The sequence below is a fragment of the Strix uralensis genome, chromosome 1 (genome assembly GCF_047716275.1).
Source record: "Strix uralensis isolate ZFMK-TIS-50842 chromosome 1, bStrUra1, whole genome shotgun sequence".
In the NCBI taxonomy this organism is placed as follows: domain Eukaryota; kingdom Metazoa; phylum Chordata; class Aves; order Strigiformes; family Strigidae; genus Strix; species Strix uralensis.
The window spans coordinates 67,873,788-67,891,693 of record NC_133972.1 but is presented as its reverse complement, the minus strand read 5'-3'; the positions used below and the strand labels follow the sequence as shown (position 1 = coordinate 67,891,693).

Genomic DNA, 17,906 nt, shown 5'->3' with positions numbered 1-17,906 from the left:
ATTTTCCGCTTTTGGCCTGAAGCAGACAGAAGAATGCTGCTATGTTTCCTTCTGCTAGCAGAACCTTTAGTTGATCTGGAACATCTTTGTATGTGATAGCATTTTGATGTTTTTTTTTTTCAGTCTCATATTTTAATATAGGTTTCCCCTTTCTTTATCGATGTAGCTTATCACAGAAATTATAAGTTATTTATTAAATGCAATTTTTGAAAGTTGGGCAGAAAAAGTGCTTAATGGATTTTCCAGTTTGTATCCATCCTTCCACTCAGTATTTTCTTAAGAAGTTTGAACATTTTCTTTAAATCCATCATCATTAATTCTTGCAGCTGTGAATTCTAGGTTTATTTTTGCATCTGCTGTAATCTACAGTAAAACTGTGAGGGGACGGTGTTTCTAGAATGGAATATAAATACTCACCTGTAGTTCCCCTTTGGCTTTCATCAAATACTGTCTTTTGTCTAGTAGTTCTACAGTTACTCCTGGAGAAAAGTGAGTCTCCTCTCTCAGAAACAGAGTACTGCTTTGGAACTGCTCACTGGAGTGTTGGAAAGAGGACAGTGAGATGTTGAAAGTGTGAACCAGACCTCATGACATCAGTGAAAAGGAGACAGACAGGTGTTGTATGTTGTAAGGATACTGTTTACAGCTGGAAGTGTCTTAGCTGCAGTAGTACATGTGTCTCTCCTATATCATATGCCCATGGACATAGTGAAAGAACTCTATTTTTATGGAAACATCCTGGAAAAGTGAAGGTACTAGAACCTTTAAAGCTCACTGTGGTTGAAATAGCGTTGTAGTCTGTCATAATAGCCTATGAATATGATGTGCATGCTGACTGTACTTCTCTTTAAAAAAATAAATGTTTCTGTGTCCAAACATTTCTCTTGACAAAGCAAAATAGTAATCTGAATGTCTCGGAGGTCCTGTTAGTAACTTATGGTGTAGCTGAGTCAAAATGCACAGATTTTTCTGAGCAGTTGTTTTTCTTCACTGGATTTCATGGGCTTGATCTCCAGTATCATTAAACTTCTCCACATTGCTGCAGTATTTCACTCTCAGACCCAAGATTCTGATGCCTGGAGAGACCTAAGGATTGCCTCCCCGGTAAATTGTTCCACTGTTGGATGTGATGCAATTGAAAGGTCAAGCTTCACTGCTAAAATTTTGCAGAGAGGCCCTTTTCTGAGCACAGGAAAAGCAGCTCAAGGAACCAGATACTTACGATCATTTGGCTTAAACCTTTGTGTCCCTGAAGTCTGCCATTCTGTATCTGTCCAGAGGTAAATCATCTAAGCAGTATCTTCAAAGATTTCTTACCTGCTTTCCCTGGACACTGCTAGTTAAGATTTCAGAGGCATACGTTATGTGATTCTGACCCTGTAGTTGATTGGGAGTGCTTCTCAGCACTAAGATCATCATCCTTGGCTCTGATCCACCTGTCTAGCCACCACTTTGCAGTTGGGCTGCATCAGCCATGGTATCATGTGGCACAGTATGGCTGCAAGCCATGTGCCACTAATTAGATTGGATTTCTTCCCTCTGCCTCCATCTTCACTCTGGTTTTGCTGGGTGTGGTGAGGGCTGACATCAAGATGCAGTACTAGAGTGCATCTATATCTCTGGTTCTGGGTGCTTCCCAGGTACGTTACCTTTCCAATGCCATTTTCTCAAATACTGAGAGGTGAGGTCCCTTTCTATGCCAGGGTCTTTTTATACACTCCCAGTCTACTTCAACACAGCAGTACATCTCTTGGCAAAAATAAATTATGTCAGCATTAGATAGATCTTTTCTTGTTTAAAGTTGTCAGATGTTGTATTTCTACTCTTTGGATCTGACCTCTCTGCACTCCTTCCCTATTATCCTGATTAGTGCTAGTTAAGGAACCTTCATTATAGTTAAGATTCTTCACCTATCACTTCTCATCAATAGCAAGCAGCTGGTGTAGCTGTGAAACATTCAGGTCTTCCAGGGACCTTGGTCTCTGGTCTTTAATCTTCATTAACCAAGGAAGACTTGTGACTTTGAAGCCTGGAGGGTTATGGGTTGTTTCAAGACCTTTAGTGAGGGACAACAAAAGCCCTACTCTTTTCCATGCTTGCTTTCCACAGAAAATCCATGGATGTTCTGAAAGTTCTCAGCTTTTTCTACTTCCTTCTACTTCTTCCTCGTAACTCTTAATTTATTTTTCCCCAGCATTCTTACTTGCTGGAATTTATTGTAATTAAGTCTCCTTAGACAAAAATTACAATTCTTTCTACTAACTGCTGCTTTCTAAGATACATGGGCAAATGTCTAGGACCTGGCCTGAGATTTAAGTGACTGAACAGACCTTAAAAAACAACCAGACATGAGAAATTTCCGAACGTAAGAAAAAGTCCATTGAAAAGCTGACAGAAGTTTTGGATAGCGCCATGAGGAATGGATGGTTTTCACAGAAGTTAAGGGTGAGAGATGACTGAGCTTCACAGATAATTGGAGGAGGGAGGTATTGGGAGCCTTTTTGGGAGTGAAATATTGCAAGGCAGACAGAACTTGGGTAGTGTGTGATGCTGGGATGACCAAGCTAATGATACCAAAAATAGCAGATTTGGGTACAGATGTAGATAAACTGGGACCAATGGGGAGAAATTTATTTTGGTAGATTATTTGGGAGAAATTGAGGTGGATGCATGGGAAAGTGGAGAGAAGGAGAGATAAAAGGCACCATTTGTACAAATGCAGCTGCTGGCCAGTGCAGTTCTCTGGTAGAGCCCTGTGCACCTGATGACAACTGTCTATCCTGTCCTAGTTAAGAATAAGACTTAATATCTGTCAGTGTAATATCATTCTTTATTCTTTGTGTAAGAGGTCTAAGCGCCAGCAACTGGAGACTTGGCTGCAGGTCATGGGAGCACATAATCTCTATGCCAACAACTGGAGAGACCAAACAGACTTGCTGTAGTATATGCCAGCAGCTGGAGAATGGGATCATAAGTTACAGGGGCCCCTTGGTGAGATCAAGGGGATGTGTGTGATTCTGTTGTTAATTTCAGTCCTGTGTGTGCCTGTGTATGTCTGGGTAATTTGCTAAGGAACTTGTTTCAGAGCTGGTCTGACTGGCTAGTCAGAGGAGATCTGCCTCTGCAAATACCCAAGCTTTCATTCAGTGACTGGGTAACGGGTCTGTCCAGGTATGGATATTAGACAGAGCCTATGCTAATATTTGAGATCCACGAATGTGGTGTGCATGTGAATCTAGAGTGTATGCATGTGTGTGTCACTAGTGATCTTCAATCCTGATGAGCTGGAGAGGAGGAAGAGGACTTGGCTATTGGTATTCCTGTTTACATGAATCTTGTTGTTCAGTTGTCCCTGTGTTAGTCTGTGTGTCTGGTCATGTTATTGTCATGTATATATTGTGTGTCTTGTCTCTCTGGAATGTGTGTTCAGTCTTGCTACTGGCTGGACCTGCATATTGATCCAGCAGCCATCATATCTGTGGAAGTGGGACAGTAGGAACCTTTGAGGTTTTAGAGTTCAACAGATTTAGCTTTGGTAGACTAGGAAGGAGGAATCCTGTGATTCCCAGAGTCAGAGAACTTGCTGAATTCAGCATCTCCCTTAACACACTCCTCTTCAGGTTAGAGTTGTTGATTTGTATTTTTATTGCCCCATTATTTTCTTACCTCTTCCATCATTGTCTCTTGTTCTCTCTGATCCACTATCTCTTTGTTTATAGAAAAATCATACTCTCTTTTAGTTCTAAGATCTCCTTCTATATGACTTGTTGTGTTGGTATTTTCTCTTAGTGTCCTGTTTGTCTAAGTATTTATCTGTTTGAACTGTAGTTTGCATTCTAATTGGTTTCCTTCCCAGTTTCTTTATGTTTGGAAAAACAGCAGTGAACAGTGTTAATTTTTGTGCATTGTTAAGTTTTAGTTGGGATGGTGTGTGTAAGTATTTCTTTGTTTATTTTTTCGCTGAGATTTGGAATCTTGTGATAAGAGTTTAAAATCTGTTTCCCAAATGTGGGGGGAAAAAAAAAATGTATACTGTCTGAGACAGAGAACTTCCAGAACATACAAAGTTGGCTTTGAACTATTTGGACAGGTTAATAAGCTGCTTATGAGGATACATATAATACTAAATGCCATAAAGAAGTATACAGAAGAAATTGTATGAGGAAGTCTACAGACTGGTGGCCTTTTGGTAATTCTCTCTGGAATTTTCCCAGTACCATGTGCAGGGCTTGGCAAAAGGACAAAATCTAACTACTGGTCTGAAAAAGTGATGATAGGGGAAGTTTGGAACACAAGATTTGGATGATGTGCTTTCTGGAAGGGAATTCAAGAGATATCTTCTCATTTTTAAGTCAAGGATAGAACAGCAACAGCTTTCAACTTGTCATGAGCATTTCTCTTGCTCCAGTTCAAAATGTTGCTGTCAAAGAACCGCTGTCTAAAAGCAAGCATAATTATTAATGAGTGATCATAGTCATAATACATGTAGCTATTGGCATATATTTGACTTGTTTTTTTCAGGTTTTGACGAGTTAACTTGTTACTGTGGTGAATCTGTGATTTACCCCCCTGTCCCCTGTGGCACTCAGCCACCAGAATGTAAAAAGACATGCACCAGGCCACATGACTGTGATCATCCAGGTAAGTCAGACCATTCAGTTTTGGGTGTTCTGTTTCTTTTTTTTTTTTTTATCAAAATGTAAAAAAGTGTACATAAACTTGTTTGAAAATATATTTGCTTTTTTATTAGCTGTTTTTTCAGTAGATCTGAATATTTCCCAAAGTCTACACTTAAAAGCCAACCAATTAAAACTTGGCATGAATATTAGCAGTAATACTTTTGACTGGCAAAAGCATTGGAGTTTTTTTCTGATCGTTATTAATAGTCACAATACACTAAGTAATGTATTCTAAAGATTAAGTGCTCTATTGAAACTGTAGGATAATCTAGTGAACAGTTAGTTTCTACATTCCTTGGAATTACATTAGCTGATCACAAAAAATATAGCACAGGTCAAACAGATGTGTTTTCTGACAAACTGTCTGATAGTATAACCCTGGTCAGAAGTTACAAAATTATCTGCTATTTAATTTAGAAAATATGGAAGAATATTCTAAAAATCTGCCCTCATAATTTTTAAAGAGTACTTTAAAGAACAGATTATCCTTGCACGAAGCATCATACTTCCCATAAATTGTGTAGTTCTACAATGCAAACTCATGTTTAATGGTCTTTACTGTCTCCTTTAATGCATTTGATTAAGGTATGCTAATAAAACTGTGCTGGCTTTTATGTTTCTGTAACTGCAGTGTACCATTCATGTCACAGTGAGGAGAAATGTCCACCCTGTACCTATCTCACTCAGAAGTGGTGTATGGGCAAACATGAAGTAAGTCTGACACTTAATGTTTTTGAATACTAAATAATGTTCTAGGACTGTAGGTTTAGATTTTTGTGACCTCTTTGGAATGGAATATGTTACTGGAGTTTGAGTTTATGTGATTAAAATAGAAAAATGTATCTTTCCTGCCATACACATTCAAACCAACTGCTGTATTGGACTATGATATAAGTAAAAACTCAGTCTTTGTCCTAAGATGATATAGTAGTATTATTCTTGCATGGACAGTGCAGGTGTGAACAGTAAAAGTACTTCAAGATTTGCATTTATAATTTTTCATTTTTAGTTGTCATCTTTTTCCTCTTCCAGCTGCGAAGTAATATTCCTTGTCATCTCACTGACATTTCCTGTGGACTTCGCTGCAATCAAATGTTAAAATGTGGAATGCACAAATGTAAAAGAATCTGTCATAAAGGAGAATGTCTTATAGATGAAGAGTGTAAACAGCCATGTACTATTCCAAGGCTATATTGTAATCATCCCTGTATGGCTCCATGTCATCCTTCTTCACCCTGTCCGACAACATCCTGCTGTGCAAAGGTTAGATACCCAAAGAAAATTCACTGTCAGTTGTATGGTTTAATTATCAGCCAGTAACTGTTGTGACAAGGAGACATGTTTGTACATTGATAGCATGACATTTTTTCTGTAAACTTATAATATTGATTTTTTTTAAAAAAAATATTCATCACTTTTAATTGGCTATTATTCCACTAAAATGGGACTTTTTAAAGGAAAAAATTTACCTGCCTCAACCCCTCCATGGCCATAAAAAGACGAAAGTTTTAAAAAGCTGCTCTCTTGTGTGATGAAACAGGTTGATCTTCAGTGTGAATGTGGAAGAAGAAAGGAGAGTATGATTTGCTCAGAAGCATCTAATACATATCAAAGGTTTGTACTGTAATGATTCTTTTAATTCGTTACTGGACTTAATTCTTTGCCATTTTATTAAATTTCAGGATTGACTGAATATATTTAATTCACAAGCTTTTTCAGGTTTTTTTGTACTTTCACATGGTTTCTTTTTTTTATATTCCCCTGAACATTCCTCTTTTCATCGTTGTTAGTCTAACTGTGGTGCTGCGTCAAAGCTTGAATCTTCCATCTATGGAACTCTGCTCTACCCACATAGAGCAATTAGATACAGAATAATTGGGCAGGTCCAGATTCAGGCTTCTGAATATAGGTGATTACATATAGCAATCCATGTGTGAGTTGCTAAGTTTCCTTTAATGTGTGGTGGAACCTAGTCAATGCAGATGATGGAAGCTAAAGAGTGATTTAAAGTAATTCTGAAATAGCTAAATTTAGGCAGGAGAGCTTTGGCATCTTAACTTTCAGTTCTTAATATGCAAACTGAGTTGTCATAGAATGGTTTGAATTGGAAGGGATCTTTAAAGATGATCTAGTTCCAACCCCCCTGCCATGGGCAGGGACACCTTCCACTAGACCAGGTTGCTCAAAGCCCCGTCCAACCTGGCCTTGAACACTGCCAGGGAGGGGGCAACCACAAATTCTCTGGGCAACCTGTTCCAGTGTCTCACCACCCTCACAGTGAAGAATTTCTTCTTTCTATCTAATCTAAATCTGCCCTCTTTCTGTTTAAAACAGTTACCCCTCATCCTGTCACCACACTCCCTGCTAAAGAGTCCCTCCCCACCTCTCCTGTAGGCCCCCTTTAAGTACTGGAAGGCTGCTATAAGGTCTGCCCAGAGCCTTCTCTTTTCCAGGCTGAACAACCCCAACTGTCTCAGCCTGTCCTCATAAGGGAGGTGCTCCAGGCCCCTGATCATCTTCGTGGCCTCCTCTGGACCCACTTAAGCAGGTCCATGTCTCTCTTACACTGGGGGCCCCAGAGCTGGACACAGTACTCCATGTAGGGTCTCACGAGAGCAGAGTAGAGGGGGACAGTCACCTCCCTCGACCTGTTGGTCACACTTCTCTTGATGCAGTCCAGCATATGGTTGGCTTTCTGGGCTGCGAGCACACATTGCTGGCTCATACTTAATGTTCATCCACCAATACCCTTAAGTCCTTCTCTTCAGGGCTGCTGTCAGTCCACCCATCCCCCAGCCTGTTTTTGTGCTTGGGATTGCCCTGACCCATGTTCAGGACCTTGCACTTGGCCTTGTTGAACTTCATGAGGTTCACATGGGCCCACCTCTCTGGCATGTCCAGGTTCTTCTGGATGGCCCATCCCTTCCCTCCAGTGTGTTGACTGCACCACACAGCTTGGTGTCGTCAGCAAACTTGCTGAGGGTGCACTCAATCCCACTGTCCATGTCACCAACAAAGATGTTAAACAGCACTGGGCCCAACACCAACCCCTGAGAAACGCCACTTGTCACCACTCTCCACTTGGACACTGAGCTGCTGACCCGTAACTCTTTGAGTGAGACCATCCAGCCAATTCCTTATCCACTGAGTGGTCCATCCATCACACCCACATCTCTCCAGTTTAGAGACAAGGGTGTTGTGCAGGATGGTGTCACATGCTTTGAGCAAGTCCACATAGGTGACATCAGTTGCTTCTCCCTTATCCATCAAAGCTGTAACCCCATCATAGAACAGGGTCCTACCCAACTCCATTTACTGCAATAGATTTGTCTCCAAATCCTATTTCTAAACTTACTTCTCTTTCTTATGAGAGAAGGTGAGAAAGGGACAAGGAAAAGAAGAAAATTAGGGCTTTGGAACTTTTGAAATGAAAACAGCAAAGGAGTAATAACGATTTAAAAAAAAAAGCTTACTCTGAGGTTGTGATTGAGAGGTAGTTAAGAAATTAATCTAGAGAGTTGATATGCAACCAGAGTTCTGCTCTGCATCCCAGTTGATAGGACAGCAGTCACAGATTCTTCCTGTCTTTCAAAGAAAGCTTCCTAAAGATTGCTTTATTTGGAAATGCTATTTGAGGGCCCAATACTAGCCCAGTTTAGGATATACTGCTTTATTCCTGCTGAACAGTGTCCATATTCAAACTCTGACAGAAGATGGCTTAACATCTCTGTAAGAGGTGCTTAATAGTACCTAATGAAAACGAGAAGAATGTGCTAATCAGAAACAGTGAAGAACAATTGTAGTCTAGTTGAATGCAAGAGAGATTTGTGGGAGTGGTGATCATTTTTTCTTTTTTAGAGAAAAAGGGGGATGTTTTTGTTAACATCTAACTCAAATCAGAAGACTGACTCAACTTTGAAATACCAGTTTAAATTAACACATGCTTGTCAAAAATGATAAGCTGGGAAGGTAACATAATTAAAAGTCCAAATTTTTTAAGGCTGTTATTTCTCCACTGCTGCTATAGCTCAAGCACTGCAAAAGTATTTATACAAGGAAAATGGTTCTTTGAAGTAAGTGAGAGTCCTTGAGTGCATAAGCTGAACACGTATGTATATATTTATCTAATCAGAGCCCAAGTCCAAGAGGAAGGGAAAGAAACAATCAGTTTAATGCAAGCATTTGTATCTGTTCAAATGTGTTCATATATGTTTACTAATTACTCTTGGCCCATGTGCTATTAACAAAAGCAGCTTTTAATGCCAGTGAAGTTTGTGTAACTCCAACTCTTCAGGTTGCTGAAAAATTAAAATATTCTGATTTTGTGGGGGTTAGGTTTGGCTTTTTTCTCCTCCATCTACACACTTGGGGAGGAAAAAGAAAACAGCAACCAAACAAAAAAAACATCAGAAAACCCTCCCCGAAAGCCAGAAAACCAAACACAACAAATTAACTCCTGTAGTACTACTGTGGAAAGGTCAGCAAGTTAATGGGGTGTTCAGGTTTTCTCAAAAACTTTACAGGAGTGATGAAACAGCTTTGAGCTTTGTCAGTGAATGAATACCCAAGGGAACAGGGAAGGGAGTGTGCTGCTATATGATAGACACATGATAGAAATGATGACGTCATATCATCTAATGGCCTATTACTTAGACTTTGTCACCACCTGATAAATATGAAGCTGATGGTGCCTCTCAGTGCTTTTTGTTTTTATGTAATATGATTATCCTCTGTCCTGGTAGATGACTAGTTCTCTGAATGTGATGCAAAACATAGAGGCAAGCATATCCTTTTATATGAATTTAACAGAAAAAATGATTCAGAGGATAGAATGTTCCATTTCCAGTATTTTTTTTGAGAATGATGTGGGATTTTCACTAAAAACTTGTATATTTAATTTATAGAAATTTTAGCAAGAAAATCAGACTGGGAAGGCTTGTTATTGAAGGAAGTGGTGAAGAATCTTTATAAAGAAAATTGTAATAGTCTCAGTAGGCATTTTGCTCTTTCCTTAGGGCTTATATCATCCACATTTTCTAAGCAAATTTCTAAGTACTTTGTAAATTCACTTTACAGGCTTTAGTTGCACACAGTTAAGGAAGAATCACACAAAAGTTAAAAAGGCAATTAAAGCTATACAGTCAGCTGTAGTTTGAATATTAAGCAGGTGAGAAGAAAGAATATTCGCATTGCCTAGTTTAGACTTGCTTAGAATTGATGTTCTGAAAAATTCCCTGAAGTATGTCCATTTGTTAGTCTTGTTTCTAGTTGCTTGAGGGAGATGAGAGAGAGTAACCTTAATTTACGTAGCTAGATTAGATTCCTAAAACTAGGTGATGTGGAATTAGAGTCCCATTCCGTATTTTGAGGAGGAAACTGTCTGTCGTCTTCCACTTGGGGGTTTAAATCTGCAGCTTTATACACCTTTTCAAAGGTTTATGTGTTGCCTCAAATGAAATCTAATGCTCTTCTTTTTCAGAATAGCTGCTATATCTATAGCCACTAAGTTAACAGATCTACAGCTTGGGGATTCAGTGGAAATCAGTAGGCTTATTACGAAAAAAGAAATGAAGCAGGCCAGGTAAGGAGATACATGTAAAAACATACTGGAAACTCTTGTGTGTACCTTAAACATAGATGATGTGGAAAGTACATAATATTGTGAGCAAAATACCATTGTGAGCTAAAATAGCAAGACTTTAAATAGCCTGTCTCTACTGTAACAATACTGGTAAAAGAGTATTGTGCAATTCCTTTAGTGGGTTATGGTTTTGCTTTCATGTAGAATGAGTCATCTATCATTGGCTGGTTTGTTGTTATAATTGTGTATGGAACAATATAATTGTGGTTTCAAAGTTTTTCTACCCAGCAAACTCCTTAGAGTTCCTCTGTTTTTTTTCAGATTTCTAGACAGTATAACTTTTTGCTGTTATCTTCTGTTCCAGCATCCGTCATTCCTTCCTGGATGATTAATAGGGCATATTTTCCCCTAATCATCATGTTAAAATTTATAATATTTTTCTATTACCCTTTTTAGATTTCTTACATTTGTATTTCAGCTTGATTGGCGCGTTTGTGTTCTCATACTGGCTGGCCCTGCAAATCTGCTTTTAAGTCACAAAAGCGCTTGTGGCTTAAGTTTGGAGAATTTTCTGTTCCTCCTGATGTTCCTCAGGATTGGAATAGCTTGTCTTTTTACTTTTAGTATCATTTCTTCAAAGAATTGCCAAGTTTCTCCAATATCTTTCTGTCAGAAACTTGGTTTCCTGAAGTCTTTGCCCTTGAAGTCCCTAATTTCTGGTTTTAGTTCATTTTCTTTTACCATCTCTCCACTCTCTTAATTGTGAATTTGATTATTTCAGAGTCAGTCTGTTACATGTGTTAAAATCTAACTTTCCTTTATATTGTGTATAGTCAAAGTAGTGAAATTTCCCATACAGTTGCTTCGTGACTTCCTGTATCAAAAGCTACTACCAGCATACTTCAAGAACTTTTGCTAATCATTCTGTTCTGCTTATCTGTGTAATGTCTATGAAATTGTAGCATGTTATTACCAAGGCATTTTGGATAATGTACTACACTGAAATAATTTTGACTCCGAATGTATGGGCAAGTTGAACTAGCACCAGAAATGACGCATGAGAGCATCTGTTCCTTGCAGTCTCCAGCTTCATTCTAGTTGGGCCAATGTCATACTTCAGAAGATGGGGGAGAAAAGACAAGGTGAAACAGGGAGAGCTGTACTGATTCCTGCATGCAACTTCAAAGAGCGTGGTATTAGTACTGTATAAGCATGGTATAAGAAAGACACAAACAGGAAACAGTAATTGAGTCTTTTTTAGCCTACCCTGTTTGTTTCAATTAATTGAATACTCAAAAATGTACAATATAAGCATTAATTTTTGTCTCCTAGAATTACTGTAGAATAATCTCTGCTTTACCCAGGTTAAGCCTCAACTACTTTATTCCTATTTCTATCATAATGCCAACCAGATACAAATATACTTACTCAACAATATGAAGCCAACTTCAGTTTCTCAAAAAAAAGTCACTGTTTAAAGAAAACAACCATTTGGCAGTGCTAGAACTCAGTGGGGGAGGATGGAGGTGTGGGGTGGTAGAAGCAGGGGGAGGGGCTTTTTCAGCTACTGAAGCTGTAGGTCTGTCATAACAGATTATGCTTGCCAGGAGAGCAATTGAGATACCATGTCTCTGTTGGTATCCCAGACTTTGCAGCGTGTGATATAAGTTGTGTTGTAGTCACTGCTGCACACCTTTCTGTGTGGGCAGACTTATGCTGCCCTTTCCTTGAATAGTTGAAATTACCAGAGATGACTTTTTTCATGCAAATCTTTCCTGATATGATATGTGAACTGTGGCAGGTAGCCTTCATTCAAGGACAGTCAAGGGAAGTATTCTTCCTTCCCTGCTCTCTTCATCTACCAAATACTGGACTGGGGGGTAAAAGAGATGGCGACACATAAAATATTTATTCTTAAATTTCTAATTTATTGTTCAACTCCACTCTTTTCAAAGTAACTTACAAATCTGCTTGCTCTATTTACAATGGCAGAATACTTCATGCAAATTGTTCAGAAATATTTTATGCAAATCAGAGATTTCCTTTCTTGGTTTTTCTCTCTAGTCCTATCTGTAGACATTTTATACTTTAGTTTGGTTAGCTTATTAGGGTTTGGGGGTTTTTCTGTGACAAATTTGATCAGTCCTAGAGTAGCTTCTCTAAATTGGCTACATTCCTCTTTTAGAGGAGGAGAAAATGATTCTTCCACAAATGATATTAAACAGTAACAGGGTGATCTTATAATGCAAGTATGTTAGCTTTCTTCTGCCTCCAAAAAAACCACCAGAAGTTCTGGATCCTATAGCTGTGTGTCTCCAAACATAATACAAGTCACTGAATGGACCCGTTTCCCTTGTAGAAATTATTTGTTTGAAATCAAGGAACTGTCATCAACAGAATGAACTCACTTATGCAGTCTAAGGGGCAGTAGTTTGTAACTGCAACTGTGAAATTCTAGAGAAATCTTGATCTTTCTCTGAGATTTTTATCTCTTAAAATAAAATATACAATATCTTTTAAAAATGAGGCAGAAAACTGAAATTCATAACTACTGGCACTAGGAGTCATGGCTCAGTTGAAATACTGATTTTTATGGTGCAACGTAATCCTCCATATGCATAGCTAACTTTCGTCTTTTTTTCTGATGCATAGAAGTGACCTTGTCACATCTTCCTTTGCTAATTTCACATCCTTCCTAGCATCCCTTCAATGCTGATATCAACTGCATTTTTTTTCTTCAAATTATCTGATTTACCAGTATAAAAAAAAGCTAATTCAGAACTCGTTTTTCTCAACTTCTGTGTGGCTTTGGTAATTGCTGCTTCTGTTCAAGACCTGGAGAAGGTCTTGTGTCTCAAAGATCTTTGGTGGTTGTTTGTTTTTAGCTGTATTATCTCATCTAATACAACAAACTATTCTCACACACTCTTCTTACTTTTTTAGGCTGTGATAATATGACACCAACAAAGCCACGGTTTGGAAAGTATGAGTAACAACAGCAATTCTAATTGTATTTTTCTTTCATAATTCAGGTTGCAATGTGATGAAGAATGCTTAGCTCTTCAGAGGAACAGGTGGGCAATGAACTTGCTTTTTTTCAGAAGTCCAAGTTCAGAAAGTTAATGCTATGTGTTTAAAAAAAAAAAAAATCCTTTCCTGCATGACCTAGAGAACCAAAAATGTGGAGATGATTCCTCTGTTATAGGGATCTGTACTGAGTGATCTGAGATATTCCTAGAATATTCTAGTGAAAAGTCCTAAGTGAGTAGTTTCAAATGTACAGACTGCATCTCTTGCAAGTTGTGCATGTGTATTAGTAACCCATATCTGTACTCTTCAATGACAACATGTTTGGGAGACTGGGGGGATTAGTGTGTTTATTTTTGCTCGGTTGCATTTTTGTTATGTTCTTTTTTTTCCCTCCTACCCTCAAATGTAGGCGTCTTGCTGAGGCTCTTGAAATAGATGATAATTCTGATCCTTTTAACATCCGTTCTTCTGGACCAAAGTACAGTGACCTTTTAAAAGAAGATGCGAGGTATGTGTTCTAATGATGACAGGTGTCATAGGTAAACAGTGTTGAGCGCAAGGTGGGAAATGCTGAATTACTTTACTCTTGTAAAAATGTCCATGTTTACTCCTCTCTCCAGCCTTGGTAGTAGGTGATAATTGAGGCAAAGGAAGTGATGTGCACTTTTCAAGACCTCCAAAATGAGAACCTGAAAAGTAAAAAGTGCCTGACGGTTTGCTTTGTTCTGTAACAGGACCAGATTTAGAATGGGACCATCACTTTCCATCATTTTTCTCACTACAAATCAGTACCTCTACTTCCCACATCTACATTGCTTTCATACACAACCAACTCCCATCTTGGTGCTCCTTGTAAACTTTTCAACACAAAGACAAAAGTGAATAGCTAAGTAATGAAACATGCTCTCATTTCTTTTTTTGCTTTACTGCCTTTATTTTAAAAATAAAGAAATGGAAGTAATAAAACACTTGATTGATGCAGAGCTAAGCCTGCCAGTGCTGACTGCAAAGAGGGTTGCTAGACTGAAACATCTGAAAATGAGGCAATAGAAAGTCAAGGTAATATGAAAAGCATCACACTAATAAATACTATGCAATCTGGAGTGACAGGGAGGGATCAGATACGTTTTTAAAAAGATGCTGAATGGTAAGTGACATCTAAGAAGTTTTTACTCTTGTGTGTGTGTGTCTAAGTTTTTAGAAGAGCTGAATCTGTTTTGCTCTTGCTTCACTAATGATATATAAATTTCATATTTTTGTGAGGATGTTTTCTACTTGAAAATCCTTTAATTTGCTGATGTTTTGAGACAAGTGAAAATTTCACATAAATAGCCACACAGAATTTAAATCACCTCTTGCCTTACTTCCAACTGGTTAGCCTACTGCAAGATAAGAGCTGAATGTTCTCATTGCGGAGGTACTGTTTTATTAGTATTTGCACTTAAGTTGTATTTTATAATGACTATTCTCTTAAGTGTATATAGAATATCTTTTTTTCTACCTCTTTCAGAAAACAAAGTGCACATTTTCACTTTTTTACTGTGTTGAAGATCTTGTGTTGTGTGTGTGTGTAGTCCCCTCTCTTTTTGGAACACAACCCAGTCTTGCCTCCTGTCAGCTATTCTCTACCCATAGTGCAGTGCTCATCTTTCATGAACAGAACTGACCAGGATCATGCACTGTGTTGCAGATGGTCTAACAGATACCTTGAAAAGTAGCCTTAATGCTTCCATGCTTCTCTATGGGAATATCTCACAGAATCACAGAATCATCAAGCTTGGAAAAGACCTTGAAGATCATCCAGTCCAACCATTAACCTAACACTGACCGTTCCCGACTACACCATATCCCTCAGCGCTTTGTCAACCCGACTCTTAAACACCTCCAGGGATGGGGAGTCCACCACTGCCCTGGGCAGCCCATTCCAATGTCTAACAACCCGTTCTGTAAAGAAATACTTCTTAATATCCTAATATTAGCCTAATATCCGGTATCTCAGTCATTCTGCAATTTTACTTAAATCTCCTTTGTGGCCACTTTATATTGGTAATTCACAATAAACTAATGCAGCCAGGCTATTCTTACTGATTCACAGCTTAAAGCAAAGGTTCTGTTAGTCCTCAAGTCAATGACTTTGCACATTGAATTACTGATCTAGTCTTCAAGATAAGTGAGCTTCTCCCTGTATTAACGTATCTCTCTTCTACATAAGCAGCAATTTGTAAAGCTGTGGTTTTATGACCTTAATTCCTTGACTGCTCTTGATGATCTTTATCTCAGCAGCCTTGCAAAAGGTCTGAGTTTCCCTCATAGTGGCAGGACCTGCAAAGTGTATCCGTTAGAGTATTTTTTTCAGGTAACTCAGCATTCTGTGTAGGTTTTGACAGATGCATTGATTCTTGCTCAAGCAGGTCCCTCAAGTAATGCAAAAGTTCAGGGCTTGTGATTTTCTGCAGGGCATAAGTTATACATCTATGTATGTGATCTCAGAATGATGAGAAATATGACAGCCACCTTCCTGTGCATTCAGGGTCACTGCCTCAAAAAGGCAGCTGCTGCCAAAAACCATGAGTAGAATGCTGTGATATTAATTTGTTTAGGCAATCCATTGATCTGTGAAGGTGATACATTGTCAAAGGCTGAAAAAAATGCATGTCTACAAATGAGAAGACTTGAGAAAGCTGTGAGAACTCCTGATTTTGAGCTGTAATCTTTAATTACAGAACTCTAAAGCTCCAAGATGCAGTACAACTCCAGGTAACAGGAAGAAGATGAGTAAGTGGAAGTATGCCAGGATATATCTCCTTTGTAGGAGAGTGACAGGAGAAGGGAGCACCAGGAATAGCATGGTAATGCTGCTGCAGCCAGTCTTGCTGATGGGTTTTACAGAATCTGTCGGAACATAAGTCTTTACACCATACAGCTTTACATGAGGAGATATCCTGCTGCCAATGGGAATCAGTCTTCTAGCATGAGGATGACTGTACCAGCACAACTGAGTACAGATCGGGGGGTACAGATCCACTGTGTGGACACTTCAGCACTGATCTCTCTAAAATGCTTGAGAAATAGACACAGAGAAAAAGCAAATGCTCAAGTTGGCCTGCTGACATGAAGTTGGAGGGTAGACTGACACAGGTATCAATGCCCAGTTTGACAGGGATGATGCTAAGGCTGCTATTTGATGAATTAAGACTACTGGAGAAGGAGAGGAGGACATCTGGAATATCTGGCCACATGGAACTAAACAGAATAGAATTTCTTATTTTGTCACTGGCTGTGCAAGACCCCACAGCAGCTGTATGGACCAAGGAAATCTTGGATCAGATAGTTAAGTCTAGAGAGATACAGAGGGAGATGGGTCCTTTGTAGACATCCTATTATCCAGTCTTCCCAAGAGTTAACCCTTCACATGTTGTTGTAAACAATGAAGGCAGAGCAAACACTCCTGTGTGTGATCTGACAATAGGAGCAGTGTACAGGTTTAGGGGTAAGAGACCTTTGTAGCTTTTTTAAACAAGAACTGAACCCTGAAGGAAGGAGCAGTGAGGGAAGCTTCTCAAACATGGCTGGCAAACTGCAAGCCTGGAATGTCAGCAACTTAGAGGAGAGTCTTGTACTGGAAAGCGTTACAAGAATAAGAAGGGTTTTGGCAAAGGCGGCAAAATCTGGGAAAAGGAAAAATTATACAGCACGCACTACAGTGAAAAAACAAGTAATGAGGAACACTCTTATGAAGTAGTGTGGTTGAGAGGAACTGAAATGGCAGTAGACCTGCTCTTGCTTACATGCAATGTGAGGAGGGGAAAAGCCTAATGTACACCGTTTTTAGACACTGCACAGAAGAGACTTTCAAGTCCCACGTTATAGAATTTCAGTATACCCACTGTCAGATCGGATGTGTTCATTCTAAGAACCACTTCATTTTACTGTACCTTATTTTTCATTAAGTGTGTCTATTGCAGGTTAGAACACAGGAGCTCAGAGTGAGCAGTTAGCTGGTTGTCTGGCCATAACCAGTCATAAATAGCTTAATGGAAAGAATTGTGTGCAAATCATGATTTCTGCCCTAGTAAGCAGTAACAATATTCCTTTTAAAATAAAACAACAGACAACACACTTGACAAAACTGGGAAAACTTATTGTAAGAGCTCAGATAAGTAACCCAAAAGAATTAAAAATCCTTGAGAAAAAACTCCAGTTGGGTAGTAGATACTCATCAGTATCCTGGGAAGTGGAGACACTCCATTTGATTTTGATAGGAGAGTACGAATTGTACATTGGTTAATTTGTAAATATACAGGCAAATTCCAGCTCCACAAATGAAATTCTCCAAACAGGATATGAGCAAGCAGATGAGACATCAAAACAAGCAACCTGAAACTGCAAGACCAGAACTAGACACAAGTACAGGTGAGAAGTAAGCAGTAGCCAGTTCTTACTGTCCCTACTCACCCAGGTATCTGATCAGGATCATACAGAGATGACTGAACCTGCAGGACTTTTTTTTTGTCATCTTCTTGTGAAAAGATTTACAACAGGCTTCATTTTCTTCCTCATCTGAATGGGTAGTTTGTTACCCTTGGCCTTTCAAGACCTTTGCTTACAGTCATGCT

At 38.9% G+C, this 17,906-nt stretch overlaps 1 protein-coding gene across 5 annotated transcripts in view; it reads left to right on the top strand.

The window, feature by feature from the left end:
- The window catches only part of NFX1 (nuclear transcription factor, X-box binding 1), a 71,818-nt gene that overhangs the window by 35,390 nt on the left and 18,522 nt on the right, over positions 1 to 17,906 (top strand). For 3 of the 5 annotated variants that reach the window (XR_012629110.1, XR_012629108.1, XM_074869694.1), the window contains exons 14-20: positions 4,522 to 4,641; positions 5,311 to 5,390; positions 5,712 to 5,942; positions 6,220 to 6,293; positions 10,159 to 10,260; positions 13,293 to 13,334; positions 13,700 to 13,798. Coding sequence is in view for 2 of the 5 variants with exons in the window: in XM_074869694.1 (XP_074725795.1) it covers positions 4,522 to 4,641; positions 5,311 to 5,390; positions 5,712 to 5,942; positions 6,220 to 6,293; positions 10,159 to 10,260; positions 13,293 to 13,334; positions 13,700 to 13,798 (748 nt within the window). In the remaining 3 variants the exon portion in view is untranslated. The other 2 variants (XR_012629111.1, XM_074869700.1) reach the window with 2 other exon arrangements.